This window comes from Mustela lutreola, chromosome 8, assembly GCF_030435805.1.
Source record: "Mustela lutreola isolate mMusLut2 chromosome 8, mMusLut2.pri, whole genome shotgun sequence".
Lineage (NCBI taxonomy): Eukaryota > Metazoa > Chordata > Mammalia > Carnivora > Mustelidae > Mustela > Mustela lutreola.
The window spans coordinates 126,877,939-126,896,151 of NC_081297.1; the positions used below are offsets into that span (position 1 = coordinate 126,877,939).

General features: G+C 41.3%; 1 protein-coding gene across 2 annotated transcripts in view; it reads right to left on the reverse strand.

Moving 5' to 3' along the window:
• The window catches only part of CCDC38 (coiled-coil domain containing 38), a 48,239-nt gene that overhangs the window by 22,805 nt on the left and 7,221 nt on the right, over nucleotides 1–18,213 (reverse strand). For both annotated transcript variants that reach the window (XM_059186566.1, XM_059186565.1), the window contains exons 3-10: nucleotides 15,094–15,194; nucleotides 13,129–13,294; nucleotides 8,262–8,326; nucleotides 6,395–6,558; nucleotides 6,203–6,283; nucleotides 3,407–3,567; nucleotides 1,903–1,992; nucleotides 1,161–1,212 (exon numbers count right to left, since the gene is read on the reverse strand). In XM_059186566.1, coding sequence (XP_059042549.1) covers nucleotides 1,161–1,212; nucleotides 1,903–1,992; nucleotides 3,407–3,567; nucleotides 6,203–6,283; nucleotides 6,395–6,558; nucleotides 8,262–8,326; nucleotides 13,129–13,294; nucleotides 15,094–15,194 — 880 coding nt within the window. The remainder of the gene's footprint in view (nucleotides 1–1,160; nucleotides 1,213–1,902; nucleotides 1,993–3,406; nucleotides 3,568–6,202; nucleotides 6,284–6,394; nucleotides 6,559–8,261; nucleotides 8,327–13,128; nucleotides 13,295–15,093; nucleotides 15,195–18,213) is intronic.

Below are 18,213 nucleotides of genomic sequence, written 5' to 3' on the forward strand. Positions count from 1 at the left end.
AAGAAAATGTCAAGAAGATCATAAGGAAAATACATTTACAGTATTATACTATGTTTATCAAAAAAATCCACATATAAGGGGAAGTGCATAGTTCAAACCCATATTGTGCAAGGGTTTAACTGTGATACTACTCAGCAATATAAAGGAGCCAACTCCTGATAGACCCAACAGCTTGGATGAACCTTCAGAGAATGAATGGTCCATAAAACATCCATTCCCAAAAGATTACGTACTGTATGATTCCATTTATGTAACAGTTTTGAAATGGTAAAAATCAAAGCGATAGAGAACAGATTAGTGATTCCAGGACTTAAGGAGAGGAAGAGAGAGGGAAGTGGATATACTACAAAGGAGCAACATGAAGAATCCTTGTGATGATGTTCTGTATTTATTTGTACCTTGACTGTACCAATGCCAATATCCTGATTGTGATATTGTACTGCAGTTTTGCAAGATGTTACCATTGGGGGAAACTGGATAAAGGGTACATGGATCTCTCCATATTATTTCTTGCAACTGTATGTGTATCTACAACTATCTCAAAAAAAAAAATTAATTAATAAAAGCAAAGTAAAACAGTGACTCTTAAGTGCCACAGAAGTGGAGTGACCTCAGGGTCCCTGGAATTTAGAGTACAATGTCTGTGTTGACTTTTGTCATGTGTGATTGTCATGGATACTGTGTTGCTGGCCCAGATCCTCTCCTGGGGGCCAGTGTACCCATCCTGGTCATCAATATGTTTTCTTAAATAGCCAGGGTTGAGAACTAGTAATTTATTAAATAATGAGTGCTAACGAGTCAACAATCATGTAAGGGGCAAAACAAAAAAGTTTTGTGATCCAATTGCAGCAGTTTTGAATGATGTAATAAAACTGCAAATGCAGGAGTCAGCAGAGTAGCTTATCTTAGTTCTCTGAGAGAGCCAGGCCCAGGATGCAGAGGGCAGGTGGTTTCTGCAAACAGCAGTGACAGGCACTCATCAAAGAATGCGCGGGGGCCTATGGGAACTCAGCCACCTCTGGAGCACCCGGAAATGGCAGCCACCACCTCCCGTATCTGTTAGGACGGGTATTTGTAGGTGGTCTCTATGTTGAAGAAAGGCTAAAAGGGATATTTTCTGAAAAACATTTCCAAGAGAGTTAATGAAGTAAGTCCTGTACCTTGATACAGATGATTTCTTACTCTCTGGAATGGACTTCTTGTGTGGTTTTCCTATTCATAATGTCCAGCCAAAGTCCATGTCATTGGTGATGGTGGAGATGAAAAGAAATAACATAGAATTAGAAATGAGTGCTAGTTATTTGGTGCAAGATATTCATTTTTTCTGCATGGATATGCCCATTCTTTTTATTAGAATGATAATAATAGAATGCCTGAGCTAATAGATGCCTGAGCTTATTTATTCTAATGAAATTGGATTCCAGGCCTAAAAAAAAAATCAAAGGTAGTGGTGGGGTGGGGTGGCGGTGCGGGGTACGTACTATCAAAAACATGATATAACTATCGATAGTCCCAAATCAGGGGCATAAATTGTGAAGTATAAATCATGGTTCTTTTTTTTCTTAAACCTAACCAGGTATATTTCATATATAATCACAGATTTTTTAAAAAGGCAAAAAATAAAAATGATGAACACTTCAGTTGTTACATTTTGTGGAGGGGGTGTCTTGTGCTGGTTCTCTGCCCCTGACTTCTGTGCCTGTTGTGTCCTTTCATTCCCCCCACCCCCGGAGTCTTGTAATCATGTCAGAGAGAAAGAAATGGAACGCCTCGGTCCCAGGGATTCTGGGACCAAACACCATTTGTTTGCCAGGTTAGCTCAGAGGTCCTGGATTTCCAATTTGAGATGGGCACCTTCCTGGTTTTACTTTTGTGAATGAGGTCCCAAATCTCTGGTATTACCTTGGCGATCTCTTTCCACATAATAGTCATCTGAAAATGATATCTTCCTGGGATCCTCAGTACTGCCATCTGTTTTCGTTGTATTTAATTCTAGAAATGAAAAAAGCAGTGGGGGGGGGGGAGAAAAAAGGGGAAAACATTTCTGAGAGGTTTGTCTCATGATACAAGGACAGAAGTATTGGATGGGAGCATTGTAACAAGCCAAGTGTATGCTGCTGAAGGCAAGGGCAGAATGGCAGAATGGAGGGGAACTGACCTGCAGGGCACAAGGAGGTCCCTGTTTCCTGCCTCACTCAACAGCCTGATAACTTCTATAATCCCTGTGTCAGCCATTCACTCCTCTAGACTGAGGGGCTCATTGCTTTCTAAGTATCCTCTAGTTAAAGGACAAGTCTAGGAGCACTGAAGTTTAAGCTGCTAAATGCAATTACTTCCTGATTTTCCTTTCTATAGGTTTTCTCTCTCGTTAAACTGTGTTGAGTTTAACCAAGTGCCATCACTGTGCTCAATACTCTGTACACATGATTTAACTTAATAACAGCAAAGTGAGCTGTGACAGCCACCGCTGCTGTGCTGGGAAGTCTTTAACCATCAGCTCTCTGGAAGGGTTCTCCCTGGTTTGTCGTTTACTCGCTTCTGTGGGGTAAATGCTCTTACCCAGGAGTCTCAGGATCAGCCCTCAGCTGAAGACTCCGGAGAGAACTCTCTGTGTAGCTCTCTCCTCTCCAGGACTCTGCTCTGGGAACTCCAGCCCCTATATATATCCTTAGCTCCGTCTCTGCAATTCATGGGGACTGCTGGGCTCCTCCTTCCTCTGCTACATCCTGGAAATGCTCCCCAGGCACTATGCTGAGACCATCATTTGGCTTATCTCATTTGTCTCTCCTCTCTCAAGGATATCTCTGCTTCTCTCCTTGATGCGTGATGCCTGAAACCTTCATATATTTTTCACATTTTTTTTAAGCAGGAGGAGAAGTCTGGTCCATGTCACCCCAGTGTTGCTTTGATTTGTATTCTGATCACTTATTCGATTCTTACCTATAATAGATCTATTTTGGTCCATTGAGCTGACTTCCTAATACAAGTACCATGGGGTGTTAATTTCTGAGACTCTGTGATAACATATTATATAATACTTTAAAAGATTAGTAACACCAGGGCATCTAGGTTGCTCAGTGTGTGAGCAACTGACTCTTGATTTCGGCTCCGGTCATGGTCTCAGTCAGGGTCCTGAGATGGAGCCCCACGTTGGGCTCCATGGTCAGTGAGGAGCCTACTTGGGATTCTCTCCCTCTGCCCTTCTCCCCACTAGCACACACTTGCTCTTTAGATAAATAAATAAATAAATAAAATGTTAAAAAAAAAATATCAGAGATAGTGGGAATTCTTGTTCAGGTTCTGCTTAAAACAAATTCTGACTGTTTAATAAATTACTCAAATAAATATTGAAACATCTGAAAATTAGGGATATTTACTTAATTGAAATTAAGAACATGTGACTCACTTGTTAGTACCGGAAGACTGACATTCATGCTCTCTCTACTCTTTCTCCTCTGCGCCCTTTTCAGCGCTTGTTGGATTTGCCAGTGTTTTGGAGACAATTTCAGCAGAAAAAATCCATATTTCATGTACTCTCTAAGGAGGAATTCTGTTTTTGCTATTTCACTACTCAAAAGAAATGAAGATATCATTAGAAATATTCATGTGAAAGCATGTTCATTTAAAAAAAAGGTTTCACCAAATTTGTTCCCTTGATTATGTATTTGAATAATAATTTATATAACAAAAATTGTAAGTAGGGTCATAAAAATATGGGTGTCAAGAATATAAGATGAGGGGCGCCTGGGGGGCTCAGTGGCTTAAACCTCTGCCTTGGGCTCAGGTCATGATCTCAGGGTCCTGGGGTCGAGCCCAGCATCGGTCTCTCTGCTCAGCAGGGTGCCTGCTTCTTCCTCTTTCTCTCTCTGCCTGCCTCTCTGCCTACTTGTGATCTCTGTCAGGTAAATAAATAAAATCTTAAAAAAAAAAAAAAGAAGAAGATAAGATGAGAAAAGAACCCATAAGAGTGCTACTGAATAAAACATGCCCAGGATATACACACAAGGAATAGACTGATGCAATTTTACTCTTATTTCTGAGGGAAATCTCGTATTAAATTTTAGGCATAGGAAGAAATTAGTAGGCAGCCGACGATGGGACTTATGTGAGAAGAAAAAGAAAACTAACACGAGCGAGCTCCTACTATGGAGTGGGCAATACGCAGGAGCGTGACGGATACCATCGCCTTCTCTGTACAGCACTTTACAATCGGTACCATTCCCACCTTTTGGAAGAAGAAATGAACGACTTGCAGAGTCATCTGTCTAGTAAAGGCAGAGCCAGCACTCAGATGCGCCTGCGGCTGACTCAGAGGCCCAAGCTCTCGCCTCCGCTACCCAGGGACTTGGACTGAACGCTCTCCCCAGCCTCACACTGCTTTCCCATAATCGTGCTACAAAGTGGACCTTGAAGGAATGTTTAAAATAGCCACGAGGGCCCTCATGAAAGGGAGCGCCACCCATTTTCTTCCCAGCGTCCCCAATCATGCCCTCTTCAACACCCTCAGCAGTGTCCCCTACCCCAGCAGCGTCAGCCCCACTACTTCTTGCAGGCGGTGCCTCCTTCCTCCCTGATGGGAGCGAGATTCAGGAGGCAGCAAGCAGCTGGCTTATGCATCACGCTCCAAGACCTTGGGGGCCCCTCATGCTACTGCCACTTTGTTTTTAGTTGGAAATCCTCCCAGAGGTGCTGCAAGAACAGGGTTGAAATGGCTAGCATTGCACAGCTTTCAGGCAAAAGCTTCAGAACAAGATTCCTTCCCCTTTGTAAACAGATGCCTAGCCCTACCTGCAGTGGACAACCTTCCCGGGCCATCTCCAGGCCACAGAGAGAAAAAGGAAATAAATAGCAGGCGCCTGCATCCTTTGTGCTGTCCCCAGCTTGTTTTTCATAACCTTTTGCACCTTTCTAGGATGATGATACACATACACACTAAGCCAGCTCTTTTCAGCAGGGCTGTTCGCTGGGTAGCCATTGTGCATAAACACAGGACTCCGTGCAGGCACAGCGGCTGCTACTCTGGCTCCACAAATAGAACAGAATCTTCTAATTACCCGACAGAGTGAAGGCGGAAGGGAATGCTCCACCTTGGAATAACTTCAACTTTAGGCTTCTAAAATAGAAGAGGCTCCGGAGCCAGGATGTGTTTGAAAACACACATTCTGTTAATATCAACTGGTTTCAAAGAAACTACCATCCGGTTCATTTGCTATATTTTAGACAAGCTGCTGTCCTCTTCTCCAAAAACTCTAGGACTTGGTTTTAGAGGAAGGGTAAGTATCAAATCCTCAAAAAAGATAAAAAGAAAACAAAAGAAGTTATAGTATGACTTGACACCAAGACTAGTGTCTCCTGGGTCATGAAACTACCGTCCAAGAATGATGGTAGAAGGAAGCTTCTTTAGATATTTAAAATTAGACCAAGTGAGATACACTTGACTACGGAAGAAAACATCCAGGCTTGGGATGGGGGGGAAGTGGTGGGTGGTATAAATTTATCCCAACTCTCCTTCCTGTAAATATGACATTATAGATTCTGGCTTTTAATATCAATTCTAGGTTCAACTAAGTAAAACTATAAAAAATCCTGCCAATTATAGTTGAGAGATGGTTGTAAAAATGAATCCCAATTTTAGAGATGTTAAAAATGCGGAAAGAAATATGCCTTCAGGGGCGCCTGGGTGGCTCAGTGGGTTAAGCCTCTGCCTTCAGCTCAGGTCATGATCCCAGGGTCCTGGGATCGAGCCCCGCATCAGGCTCTCTGCTCAGCAGGAAGCCTGCCTCCACCTCTCTCTCTGCCTGCCTCTCTGCCTACTTGTGATCTCTGTCTGTCAAATAAATAAATAAAATCTTAAAAAAAAAAAAAAAGAAAAAGAAATACGCCTTCAGATGAATGAAAGAGGGCACTTGGAAAATAATTTGTGGTACACTCTTAACATTGGCTTGCTTCTTTTCAACCAGTTTCTAGGCTTCTACACTGACAAGTCACAGAAACTTTTCGGCCAGAGATCACTATGCTCTGATATCCAGGCAGAGACAGATGGTCCTTATTTAAAAGAGACAGATTACGTGTTTTAAAATAAGGTTATATGTAGAAAATCATCAGCTGATAAGGAATATTCCCATGAATGTCTTGCTGGGCACAGGGAAGTTTCCATGGGGCTGGGACATTTGAGAAGGAAAAGATGGTGCCCAGGGCTCACCTTTTCACGGCCTGTACCTCCATACTGGCTTTCTTGAGCTCTGCTGTCATTTGGAGTTTGTTAATAGTTTCCTGTGCTGCACTGAAAAGTAACAGGCATTAGTTAGTTTGTTTTGTGTTGTGTTGTATTCTGAGAAACTAAAAAGAAAGAGGGAGGGGAAAAGGCAATTTGGCCCAAGTAACAAAAACGAACATTTTAAGAGCATCTACAGATCGCTGGTCATTTTCTCGAAGGAACTCTTCAAAGGCCATTGCGTCTTCTTGGAGCTTTTTTTCGGCTCTTGTGAGTTGCCGTTCCTTTGCCACCATGTGTTTTTCAAACTTTTTAATTGTATTTCTTTTGGTTGACAGGGCATACTAGGAATATGGAAAACAGAAGTGCAACATTATGCCACATTTCCAGCTCATTGCTAGTACATTTCATCAGTCTGCTAATAAAGGGGAAAGTAACTTGCAAAGCGATCACTTGTATTAGAAATAATAGCATGCCAAGTCTTGAGACCATAGCCTTTATTTTACGAAGGAATTTATTTTGGGATCGTTAAAAGGGAGACTCATTCTTCTTTTTCACTTTTATGAAGAGGCTCAATATGGTTCCCCAAAATCAAAAGGAGCTGCATATCCCCTCAGGCTCTAGCCTAAAAAATAAAAATTAAAACAACAACAACAATAACAACTATGTATCCCTCCAAAGAGGAGGTCTACCTGGTATGATCCACAGTAGCCCTCCAATATTTCTGGCCATTGGGAAATTGGGTGGTCTGTAGTCACAAAGCCTCTTCTATTAGGAAGCAGCCCAGAACAATGAGGTTTTCACCCTGCTATGCCTATGACACATTCCGCCAAGCTGCCCAAGGGTAGGGGTCTTTTAACCAGCCTCCAAGAACTCTGTGTAAATCCCCCAATACAACTTTGATATCTAGCATTTATTTTTTTTATTACAGAATATAAGAATTCACTATGGTTTTTAATGTCATGCATGAAAAAGAAATTATAAATAAAATCACATACATTATAATATAAATGAATTTAAAATATGTAAATGAGATCATTTTAAAGAAATAACAACTGGGGAGTCAGGGGCCAGACAAAGTCAGCAGGTCTTCCGTAGAGGTGGGACGCATGTGGAGAACAGACTGTAGGGAGAAAAGTGGAGGCAGACCAGTGCTCAGAAGTTGTAACAATAATTCATGCAAGTGATATCGGTAACAGTGGCAGCAGGGGAGGTCATGAAAAGTAGTGTGGGGTATATTGGGAAAAAATACATTTGAAAGCATATTTGGATGTGGGTTGTAGGTAGGAGAGTTGAGGATGACTCCAGTGTTTTGGGCCTAAACAACCGGAAAAATGAAACTGCTGCTCACTACGATAGGGCACTCCATGAGATGCAGATTTGCCGGGGTAGGGAAGAGTATAGGAGGGGCAAAATTTTGGAAATGGGAAGTCCAAGATGCCTCCTGGGCGTCTAACCAGAGATGTTAAGAACTACAGTTGCCTTTGTGAGTCTGGAGTTCAGGGAAGAACATCGGGTAGAGAAGTAAGTTTGGAAGTTGTTAACGGGGAGGTAGAATTTAAAGCCATGGGCCTGGAGGAGGGTTGATAGAGCATAGGATGAGGGGTGAGTCTGGGGGTGGTCCAACATTTGGAGATCCAGGAGAGGAGGAACAAGAAAAGAAAACCGTGAAGATGTGAGCAGCCAGTGACGAGGAAGAACCAAGAGATTGTGGGTCCTGGAAACCAGCCGAAGAAGACATTTCAAGAAAGAGGAAGGGACCGAATGATCTAACTGCTGCTGGGAAGGAAAAGGAAGGAAAAGCAAGACTGTGAGGTGACAATTTGAACTTGGCAATGGGAAGGTCACTGAGAACCTTCACAAAAGCAGTTTTGGTGGAAGGTTGAGGAAAAAAGCCCAACTGAAGTTGTTTTAGGAAAGGATCAGAGGTGCAATAAATCTGGAGCATGTAATGAAAAAAAGAAGCTGTTGAGGTGAAAATTTGGCAATGCTCTGCCAGAAGTCCTCTGTTTGACTACTGGGAGAAAAAAAAAATTATTTTTACTACCTCCAGCAGAAACCTGTCTCTCTGGTCATTAATAAATTCATGAATAGTCCTTTTTGTGTCCGCACCTTCAAAGAAAATTGAAATAGACCTAGGTTTAGTTCATTATCCCTCAAGAGCGCCTATAATATAAAAGCTATATAATTAAATTACTGTATATGGTATGTATCTGACTTAAAAAACTACTATCCCTTCAAATAAAGTTTTTTTCTAATCACTAAAAAACTAATTTCCTAATAGTAACTATCATTTATTTTGTGTCCATCATATTCCAAGAACTTTATTAGACATTTTAAATAAATCATTTTATTTAATCCTAACAATAACCCCAGTGAGGTAGATATTTCTGAACCCATCCTGTATGTGAGCTCAGAGATGTCAAGACACTTGCCCAAGATAACAAAGCTAACACGTGGCAGAAAGGGCATATGACTCCGAAGCCCGTGCTGAAGGAGACAGAGCTGTTTTAAATCTTGGTGTTTTGACCAATCAGGATATCAAACCAAAGTCCTTTGGCAAAACATGTGTGGGGATCACAAACCAAATTTACGGCAGGAAGGAAAAAGATGACAACTAGCTTTACTATCTAATAATAAAAAAGACTAAGTTTCCTTTTAAGGTTTCTTCATTCTGGAAAAATTACATATAGGCTGCATTTCAACAATGTTCACTTCATGAAAAACAAACAGAATTTGGTATAGAACAAAGTCTCCTGATTAAAACATAGATAAAAGTAGAAATAAAATAATGTTTCCTGAATAACCAGTGAGCCCATACTGCCCTGGGAAGCCCAGAGTCCCGTTGGGTCGTATTCTGCCCCCGCCTCTTAGCAGCTATGAGGACCTGAGTAAATTACTCAACCCTCTCCAAGCCTCAGTTTCTTTGTCTGTAAAAATGAGGATCCTAACTGTGGTAGATTGTATTATTGTTCCAAACTATTTCCTGCCCCTCTGCGGAAGAAGATCATCTCCCCCTCCCCTCACTGGTGTTGGGCTTGACCACTGACTTGATTTGGCTCATGGAACGCCAGTGGCAGTGACCTGGATGGCTTCCAGGCAGAAGTTTTAAGAACCACCACTGGTTCCCTTTTCCTCCCTCTGCTGTAACTCCAGCAACATACCAGTCAGGGGCTGTTCCTTCAGTGCAGGGCCCAGTGAAAAGCTCCAACATCAAAAGGTGAATGACAAATAAACTTATGTTGTTGCAAGCCACTGAAATTGAGGAATGGTTTATGACCACAGCAAAAATTAGTCTAAGTGGGTGATTACTATTACCTCTACCTCATAGTGGTATTATGTGAAGAAGGAAGTGAAGCAACATTTTATAAAACATAATAACTTCTTTTTCTTAGACAAAGAGAGAATGAGAGAGAGCCCATGAGCTGGGAGGGGCAGGAGGAGAGGGAGAGAGAATCTTTAGCAGGTCCCACATCCAGTGTGTCAAGAGTAGAAGCTTAACTGACTGAGCCACCCAGACACGCCAACACATAACTTCTTAACAATTGTTAGCTATTATTAAAAATACAATTGCAATGAGTAATCACTTAATTTTTCCAGATCAATAATAGCAATATAATGATTATTTTAATCATAAAAAATAGTTCTGTAATTATGGGTGACAATAAGCCTTGGAGTCGGACAAGTATTGGTTTGAATTTCGCATCTACCTAGTGACCTTTAATTAGTGATTCAATCCCACTGAGCCATTTCATCAGAGGAGGAGAAGAGAAACATCTAACAGCATTTTGTTGAGGATTAGATAAAGTAACATGTGAAGATAATAAGCACCTAGCTATAATGGTTTTCTTTTTAATACATAAAACCTTTTTATTATAGAAGTCCTCAACATTCGGGGCGCCTGATTTGCTCAGTCATTAAGTGTCTCCTCCCTTCAGCTCGAGTCATGATTCCAGGGTCCTGGGATCCAGCCCTGCATCGGGCTCCCTGCTCAGTGGGGAGCTTCTTTCTCCCTCTCCTGTTCCCCCTGCTTGTGCTCTTTCTCTGTCAAATAATAAATATAATCTTAAAAAAAAAATCCTCAACATTCATAAAATGAATTGCCCTGTACCTATCACCTACTTCAACACAATCAGCATCTTATCTCTCTTGTTTCATCTATTGCTATCCCTCATTCCCCCCTCACTGGAATATTTTAAAGCAAATCCAAGCCACCATTATCATTTAATCCATAAATACTTTAGTATGTAACTCCATCAGATAAAAAAGCTTTAAAACATAGCCATAATATAGCTATAATCCCCCCCAAAATGAACAATTCCGTAGTATCATCTTATACCTAGTCTGGGTTCAAATTTTCCCAGTGGTCTCAAAAATAATTTTTTAGAATTAAAAAAATTAAGATCTAAACACAAATCAATTTGGTTGGTATAGCCCCTAAAGTCAACTTTCTATCTATAACTGCCATCCCTACCCACTTCCACCCACACACGACCTTTTCTCCATGCCATTTACTGGTTTAAGGAAACAGAGCAAGGGCGCATGGGTTGTTCAGTCACTTAAGCGCTTCACTTGATTTTGGCTCAGGTCATGACCTCTGGGTCATGAGATCGAGCCCTACGTTGGGCTCCTTGGAGGCATGGAGTCTGCTTGACATTCTCTCTCTCCAATCCCCTGCCCCTCTCCCACCCCCTCTTTCCCTCTTTTAAAAAACAAAACCAAAATGAAAACCAGACCAATTTCTCTGTAAAATTTCCTGTATAACGGATCTGGCAGATTGCATCCTCATGGTATTATTTAACATATGCTCAATCGCCCATGTTTATTTGATCAGATTCAGGTTCAATTTACCTAAAGAATATTTTTAGTAGAAAAGAAGCATGAAAGTGCTTACTGTCGCTTTCGTTCAATCACTTATGATGGGTCACATGAATTGGAATACATTTCAATTTTAAAGATCCTATACTGTCCATTTACTAAATATTAGAGTCATGCTTACCATTTTAGGCTACTTTAACATGGTACTATCTGGCTGAGTTGATGTGATTTTATTCTTTCTGTGATCTTTATTCTGGTAATTCTGAAAGATTCTGATGTGATCTTTATTCTGGTAAATAGACTGGTTATAGTGGGTTTTCCACTTTGGCTCTTCTAGCTATCCAGAAGGGTTTTTGAAACAAGGAGACCATGTATGATAAAACCATCTTCCAAGCACTAGTGTCCTTCAACACCAGAGTATCTCACCACTCACTGGGGATGTGATCCAGTGGTGTCGCCCCTTGGAGTAAAACCACAGTCAGGCTTCCGGCTCCCTGGAGGGGGAGATAGCACTTCTAAGACGAAGCTCAACTATCTGTCTGTGACAGCTGCCTGCGTAATTTCTTTGAGGTGATCTAGCAGTTGGCTACTACCACATACACAAGAATAAAATAACTGGGCTCCCAAAGTAAGGGTCACTTGCTCATTTTATACCACATAGGCTTGTTTTTAATCAGAATTCAGGCAGGAAACGTGATGTTGGTAAATGGGCGCTTCACCAAATCAAATCATGATTAGAAAGTCTGAGGGGAATTTCTTTATTTTCAGTGAAAATGTCCAAATGTCCTTATCTGTGTAATCAGCAGAAACTGACAACCTGATTTCCATTGCTGACAGAGCTCAGATGGTGTTGGATAATACCAAACAATTTTACCATTTCCTTTTAAGAGTCTAGTGTATTTCATTTACTGTTAAGAGACCAGTAACCCCTCTGTCAACCAGCCTGGTGTTGAATAGGGTCATCTGCAAAGTCATATTTGCTTGTTCTCTCAGAAGTGGTACTGTGGCATGGATTTTTGAAGGTCGCCACTTTGTGTAGAACTCAAAAGCATGTCACGTATAATTTTAAGTGCTCTTGATAACTTAGGGTTCACCATTCTACAGAGATGAGCTATGAGACACAAGACTGAAGCTAGCTTTACCCTAAACACGGTATAGTCACTGATACCGCCATGTTGCCTGACATTTTTGCACTTCTTTGTACAACTACAGTGCAGAATACGCACCTCCAAGATCTAAAAAAGTTAACATGGCTCCCCTCTTCTACGCTAATTATTGACTCCAAAGTTCTTTCCCAAGTGTTTCTTTTTTGTTGCTCTCTGAAGATTTTTTTCTTTTTGAATCACAGTTTGGCAGAGTTACCAAATTTTTAAGTTACCACAGCAAATCCTGGGCACTCGATGTATCTTTCTTCCTCTTTGCCTCCCTTCCTTTGTTCCTTACTTTTTAATTTTAATTTAAAAATTTAGTTAAGACTCATCCTGGGGGAAGATTTTATGACCCCATCATCCTATCATTAATCACTTCAACCACACTTAAACTGCTTTCTATCTCATTTGTAAGCACTTCTTGATCTGATAAGTAAGAAAAGTCAATGAAATTTTGATTACCATATTGTTCCTTTTCATAGAGCAATAATTAATATACTGTAATATTTTACCTTGTTGCCCTCAAGTGCCATTAAAACAGGTTGTATTTTTGCAACAACAGGAAAACCTATTTAATTCTATTAGCTTCCTGATTCTGGATATATGAGCTGTATGGTGCAGAAAATCAACACTTCACTTTAGAAAGTTTCTATATATTTCTACATTTAGAAATGGGTTTAAATGGCTGTAGCTATAACCTTTAATACTGTATCATTTTAGCAATGACTTTCTTCCTTAGAGCCATGAAAATGAGTAACAGTGTATTTCTTAGAAATATGTTTTCTTATTTAAAATAGATTTTGTCCCAACTCTCAGTTTCCATTCACATCCCCCCCCAACCAGAGTATGAGACAGCATACTTTTCTTTTTAACCTCCAGAAAGCCCCTAAAACTGACATTAACAGTAAATACTCAAAACAATATTCTTAAACAGTAATCTAGACTTACCTTCTGTTAATCTTAGAATAAGAGAGGGATCTAGCCCAAATTTTTCGAATGAGCCACCATCTGTGTCAGAGTAGAAAGCTACTTGGCCCAGGTGTGAACGACTCTTCATTCGAGATGAAAATGTAGACTTCTGGTAGACTTTCATGCTGCGGTTTATAAATTTTTCCTGCCCAAGTTGAAAAGAATTTCTAATATGCCAAAATAATGTTGTCTTTAAAAATAATGATCAGATATAAAACTATCATTTATAGTAAGTCTTTTCTCATTACTGGTACATTTCTCATTACTGATATTTTAAGCAAGCAACTTTGAGTTCTTATCTCTGAAGGAGTTTACAATTCTTTCTCTTACGAAGCTGAGCACAAATATAAAGACATTCAACATTTACTAAACATGTACATCATAAATATGAGCCTGGGAAGGGTTTTGGCTTTATTTTCATTTTCATGTTTTTTTAAAGATTTTATTTATTTATTTGACAGACAGAGATCACAAGTAGGCAGAGAGGCAGGCAGAGAGAGAGGAGGAAGCAGCCTCCCTGCTGAGCAGTGAGCAGAGAGCCCATGTGGGGCTCGATCCCAAGACCCTGGGATCATGGCCTGGGCCGAAGGCAGAGGCTTTAACCCACTGAGCCACCATAGGCGCCCCTATTTTCATTTTTATTTTTTAATCCTTGTCTTGCCCAATTGCAGGAACTTGGAAATTCCACTGATTTGAAAGGACTGGTTGTGGAATTGAATTGAAAACTTGAGAGGAAAAGGACCTCCCAAGTACACATAAATAAACCAGACTTTGAAGTTCATGGATCTTTGCTCAATTTAATTTTGGACACTTTCAATAAAACTATACAACACAAGCATAAATCCTTCACCTTACAGATGAATCTGTTATTGAGCATTTCAAGATAACTTCTTCATTCCAAATGGGATTTAAAAAAAAAAAATCCTATAATCACTCTTTATCTCTAGGAATAAGGACAGCAAACCTCTTGTATTAAATGGTATAATAATATAAGTAGTGAGATTAACTGCAAAACACAGCTTTGGTAGCCTCATCTCTAATTTAGCTTCATACCAACTAATTCTAAAATGACTCCCTCCTCCACTTTTGTTCCTTCTTCCTTCCCTGCCCTCTTCCCTAATACACACATATGCATTCTCTATCTGTATCTGCCTGGCAAATTTTAACTTATTCTTAACAATTCAGCTCTTGCTATCTCTTCAGTGATGTCTTTGTGCATTTATTTATTTACTTGTCACAGAGACAACCACAGACACACATACACACCACCACCACCATCCTCTCCAACAAAGATGCTCACTCCTTTCTCTACATGTCCATGTCCTTTGCTCTATTACTGTAATGTATCAGCTCTAAGATATCATTGGATGCAGATGCACTGCAGATGCAGATCCTGTTGTGCATGGCGTCCCACCTATAGAAGTTGGATCCCAATTTCAGGAATGAGAAAATGTGGGGAAAAATATGGACAATGGGGACGCCTGGGTGGCTCAGTTGGTTAAGCAGCTGCCTTCGGCTCAGGTCATGATCTCAGCATCCTGGGATCAAGTCCCACATCGGGCTCCTTGCTTGGCAGGGAGCCTACTTCTCCTGCCTCTCTGCCGCTCTGTCTGCCTGTGCTCGCTCGCTCTCTCTGACAAGTAAATAAATAAATAAATAAAATCTTAAAAATATATATATATATGGGCAATGAAGTGGGATATACCATAATTGTCATATGTGTTGGTCAGAGTGTGTCTGTCTTCCCCCAGGAGGCAATGATCATTGGGTCCTTCCCATGGGCTGGATGCTCTTCCTGTTGTGCGTGCTTATGCCCCAGCATAGCGGGTGACCCACACATCCACACCTGACCCCTTGTCTTCACCCAGCAGAGTTCGTAAAAGTGAAGGATAAGAAGACAAATTTCTAACATTAATTTGGAGGGGGCTTTTAATAAAACTTTACCTTTCTCCTTGCTGCCATTTCATTTTCTTTGAAAAGAAAGAGATCTTTGAAAAAGATCCTATATGGCTTGTCCTTTTTGACTGGTTCATCTTTTCCTTTATCTGTAAAAAAAAAAAAAAAAAAAAAAAGGAAAAGAAAAACATCTGTCGTCCCTATTCTGTTGACCAGAAGGAAAAGGCTTCCACCAGAAGGAGCAGGTGGACGGGTAGGTCTCTGAGGTGGAGGGCACAGGCAGCCCTTGCCTCTCCAACTGAGGTAGAGATTCAGGGCCTGGATCTTAAGGGCAGAAGTCACAGCTAATCTGTCTGTTTCCCTTGGCACAGTGCATAGTACTTCGGGGAATGAGTCTATATTTGTTGTGTAAATAGAGAAGGGGGCCAATTACAGGATAGTGGGATGTTATCTTGAGGCATTAAGATTTTGCTTCTTCTGGTTACTACAAATATATGTACTATTACCCTTACACTGCCATTTTGGCAGCAATAGACAGTCACTACCCTTAGGGACATCCTCGGTCCAGACTAGAGAGTCTTCCAAAAAAAAAAAAAAAAATCAAAGATAGTGACAAGTATGGGCAAAGGTGTGGAGGAATTGGAATCTTAACATTCTGCTAATGGGAAGGGAAAATAGTGCAGCTGCTTTGGAAAACAGCCTCAAAAAGTTGAATATATAGTTGCTATGTGACCCATCCCTTCCACTCCTAGAAATGAAAACGTATGTCCACATGAAAACTTGTGCATGAATATTTATAGCAGTATTATACAGAATAGTCAAAAGATAGAAACAACCCAAATATCTATCAACCGATGAATGGGTAAACAAAATGTGGTATATCCATACAATGGACTATTAGTCAGCCGTAAGAAGGATACATACTCTAAGACTGATGAAACTTGGAAACACTATATTAAGTAAAAGAAGCCACATGAAGTCCCTGCATTATAAGATTCCATTATATACCATGAAATGTCAAGAATAGGCACAACCATGGAGCCAAAATGTAGATTAGTGGTTGCTGAGGGCTGGATGGGTGTTAGGGGCTAAGGGGCACATGGTTTCTTTCTGAGATGATAAATATGTTCTAAAATCGACTGTGGTGATGGTGGCATGTATCTGTGAGTACAAAGCATGGACTTAAATACTTAATAAAAAAAGAAGCCTGGCCATAAAGGGGCTGGTGAAGAAAAGGGAGAGGAAGGGAGGGAGGGAGAAGTCAACTGAATTTCTGAATGAACTTTTTGTTTTTATTCATAAAATCCGATGGGGAGCCTGGGTCGTTCGGTGGGTTAAGGCCTCTGCCTTCGGCTTGGGTCATGATCCCAGGGTCCTGGGATCGAGCCCCGCATTGGGTTCTCTGCTCAGCAGGGAGCCTGCTTCCTGCTCTCTCTCTGCCTGCCTCTCTGCCTACTTGTGATCTCTGTCTGTCAAATAAATAAATAAAATCTTAAAAAAAAAATCTGAAATGATAAAAGGTCTCTCTCTTTTTCTTTCTTTCTGGCTTTTTAATGCTTGGGGCTAAAAATTTTAGCTTCAGATACCAAGAGCCAAAAGTAGGAATTCTGGAGCTTAGAACTGACACCTTAAGTCAGAGAAGAGGAAGGGACAACTGAAAACGCACCCCCCTTCCTGCCCCAGCCCCTGCACCACTTTCACCTCCCAAATACCAGAGTATCTTGAAAGTGCCCCTCCTCTCTAAGTGGCTGAAAGAAACAACAGGGCCGGGAGTTACTGGCTGGAGCTTAAAGGCTGTCTGAGCATGAGCTGTTTGCCAGGGATTCAGTTGGGAAAGTGGGAATGTCTGGGATAGAAACCCCAGGCACGTTTTTCTGTGGGTAATGGGTTAGGAAGAAAGAAAATTGCAGAGGTGGAAGCTTTGAGCTTCTGATTCACCTTGTTGGTAAAGGAGGGATCTCCTGCCCCAAATAGTATGAGATGATTGAACATACGACACTCCACACTGGACTGATGAGATAGATAGAGGTTTATTAGTCACTTACACTCACAGCTCAGGGAGGAGGACACCACCTGCCATATAGGGCCACATCAAAGAGGTCAAGACAATACATGAAATCTTAGGCCTTATAATACATGAGCAGACAGGTCAGAGGGGTTCAGGCAGCTGGGCTTGGAGACAGCAGGAGTATGGAAGGGCATAGCCAACAGGCTGAGGCCCAGGAGGCAACAGAAGTCAAGGACCCAAAGGTTCTTGGGCTTGAGTGGCATTGCCAGAGTTCATGACCTGTACCCTATACTCTCAGGCCAGAGCTAGGCCTGACATCCCAGGAAGGGACCGCTGATGTCCTCCAAAGGGCGAACCATTGGTAGGCTGGACATTTCTCTCAACCAACCCTCTCTCCTCCCAAGAAAAACCTCGCAAACTTACTGTCCACCCCACCCTAGGTGGCTTAAAATCTTGAATGCCTGAGTTTAAATTCTGTCTGACCAGGTTTCAGTGTCCTGGATTGACAAGATATTTTTTTCCCCTCCAACTCCAAACCCAAGTTCCTTTTGGTTATAAAGAAATGGAAAAAAAGTAAAACTCCAAACACCAAGTATATTAGTTTCCTATGGCTGCCATAATAAATGGCCACAAACTTGGCAGCTTAAGACAAGAGAATTTCTCTCACAGTCCTGGAGCTCAGGCATCCCTCATCAAGGTGTCCGCAGGACTGTGCTCCCTCCAAAGGCTCTGTGGGAGAATCCTTCCTCATCTCTTCCAGTTTTTGGTGGCTTCAGGCATGCATTGGCCGGGTAACTCCAATCTTTGCCTCCATGTGCACAGGGACTTCTTTTTCTCACAAAGACACTTGTCATTTAGGATTTAGGACCCACCTTAAGTCCAGGATGATCTCATCTTGAGATCCTTACCTCAATTACATTTGAAAGACCCTTTTGCCAAATAAGGTCACATCACAGGGTTGAAGACACGGAGAGCTAACATTTTGGAGGGACCACTTTCAACCCACTCTAACAAGTTTCCAGAATTATAAACTCACTCTAAGCACTGGCTGTTAGCCAGTCCTTCTCTCCACCTGAATGACTTCCTAGTCACGTGGAACTGGGGCCACCACAACAAGTTACTACAAACAGAGCGGCTTAAAACAGCAGGCACGGATTCTC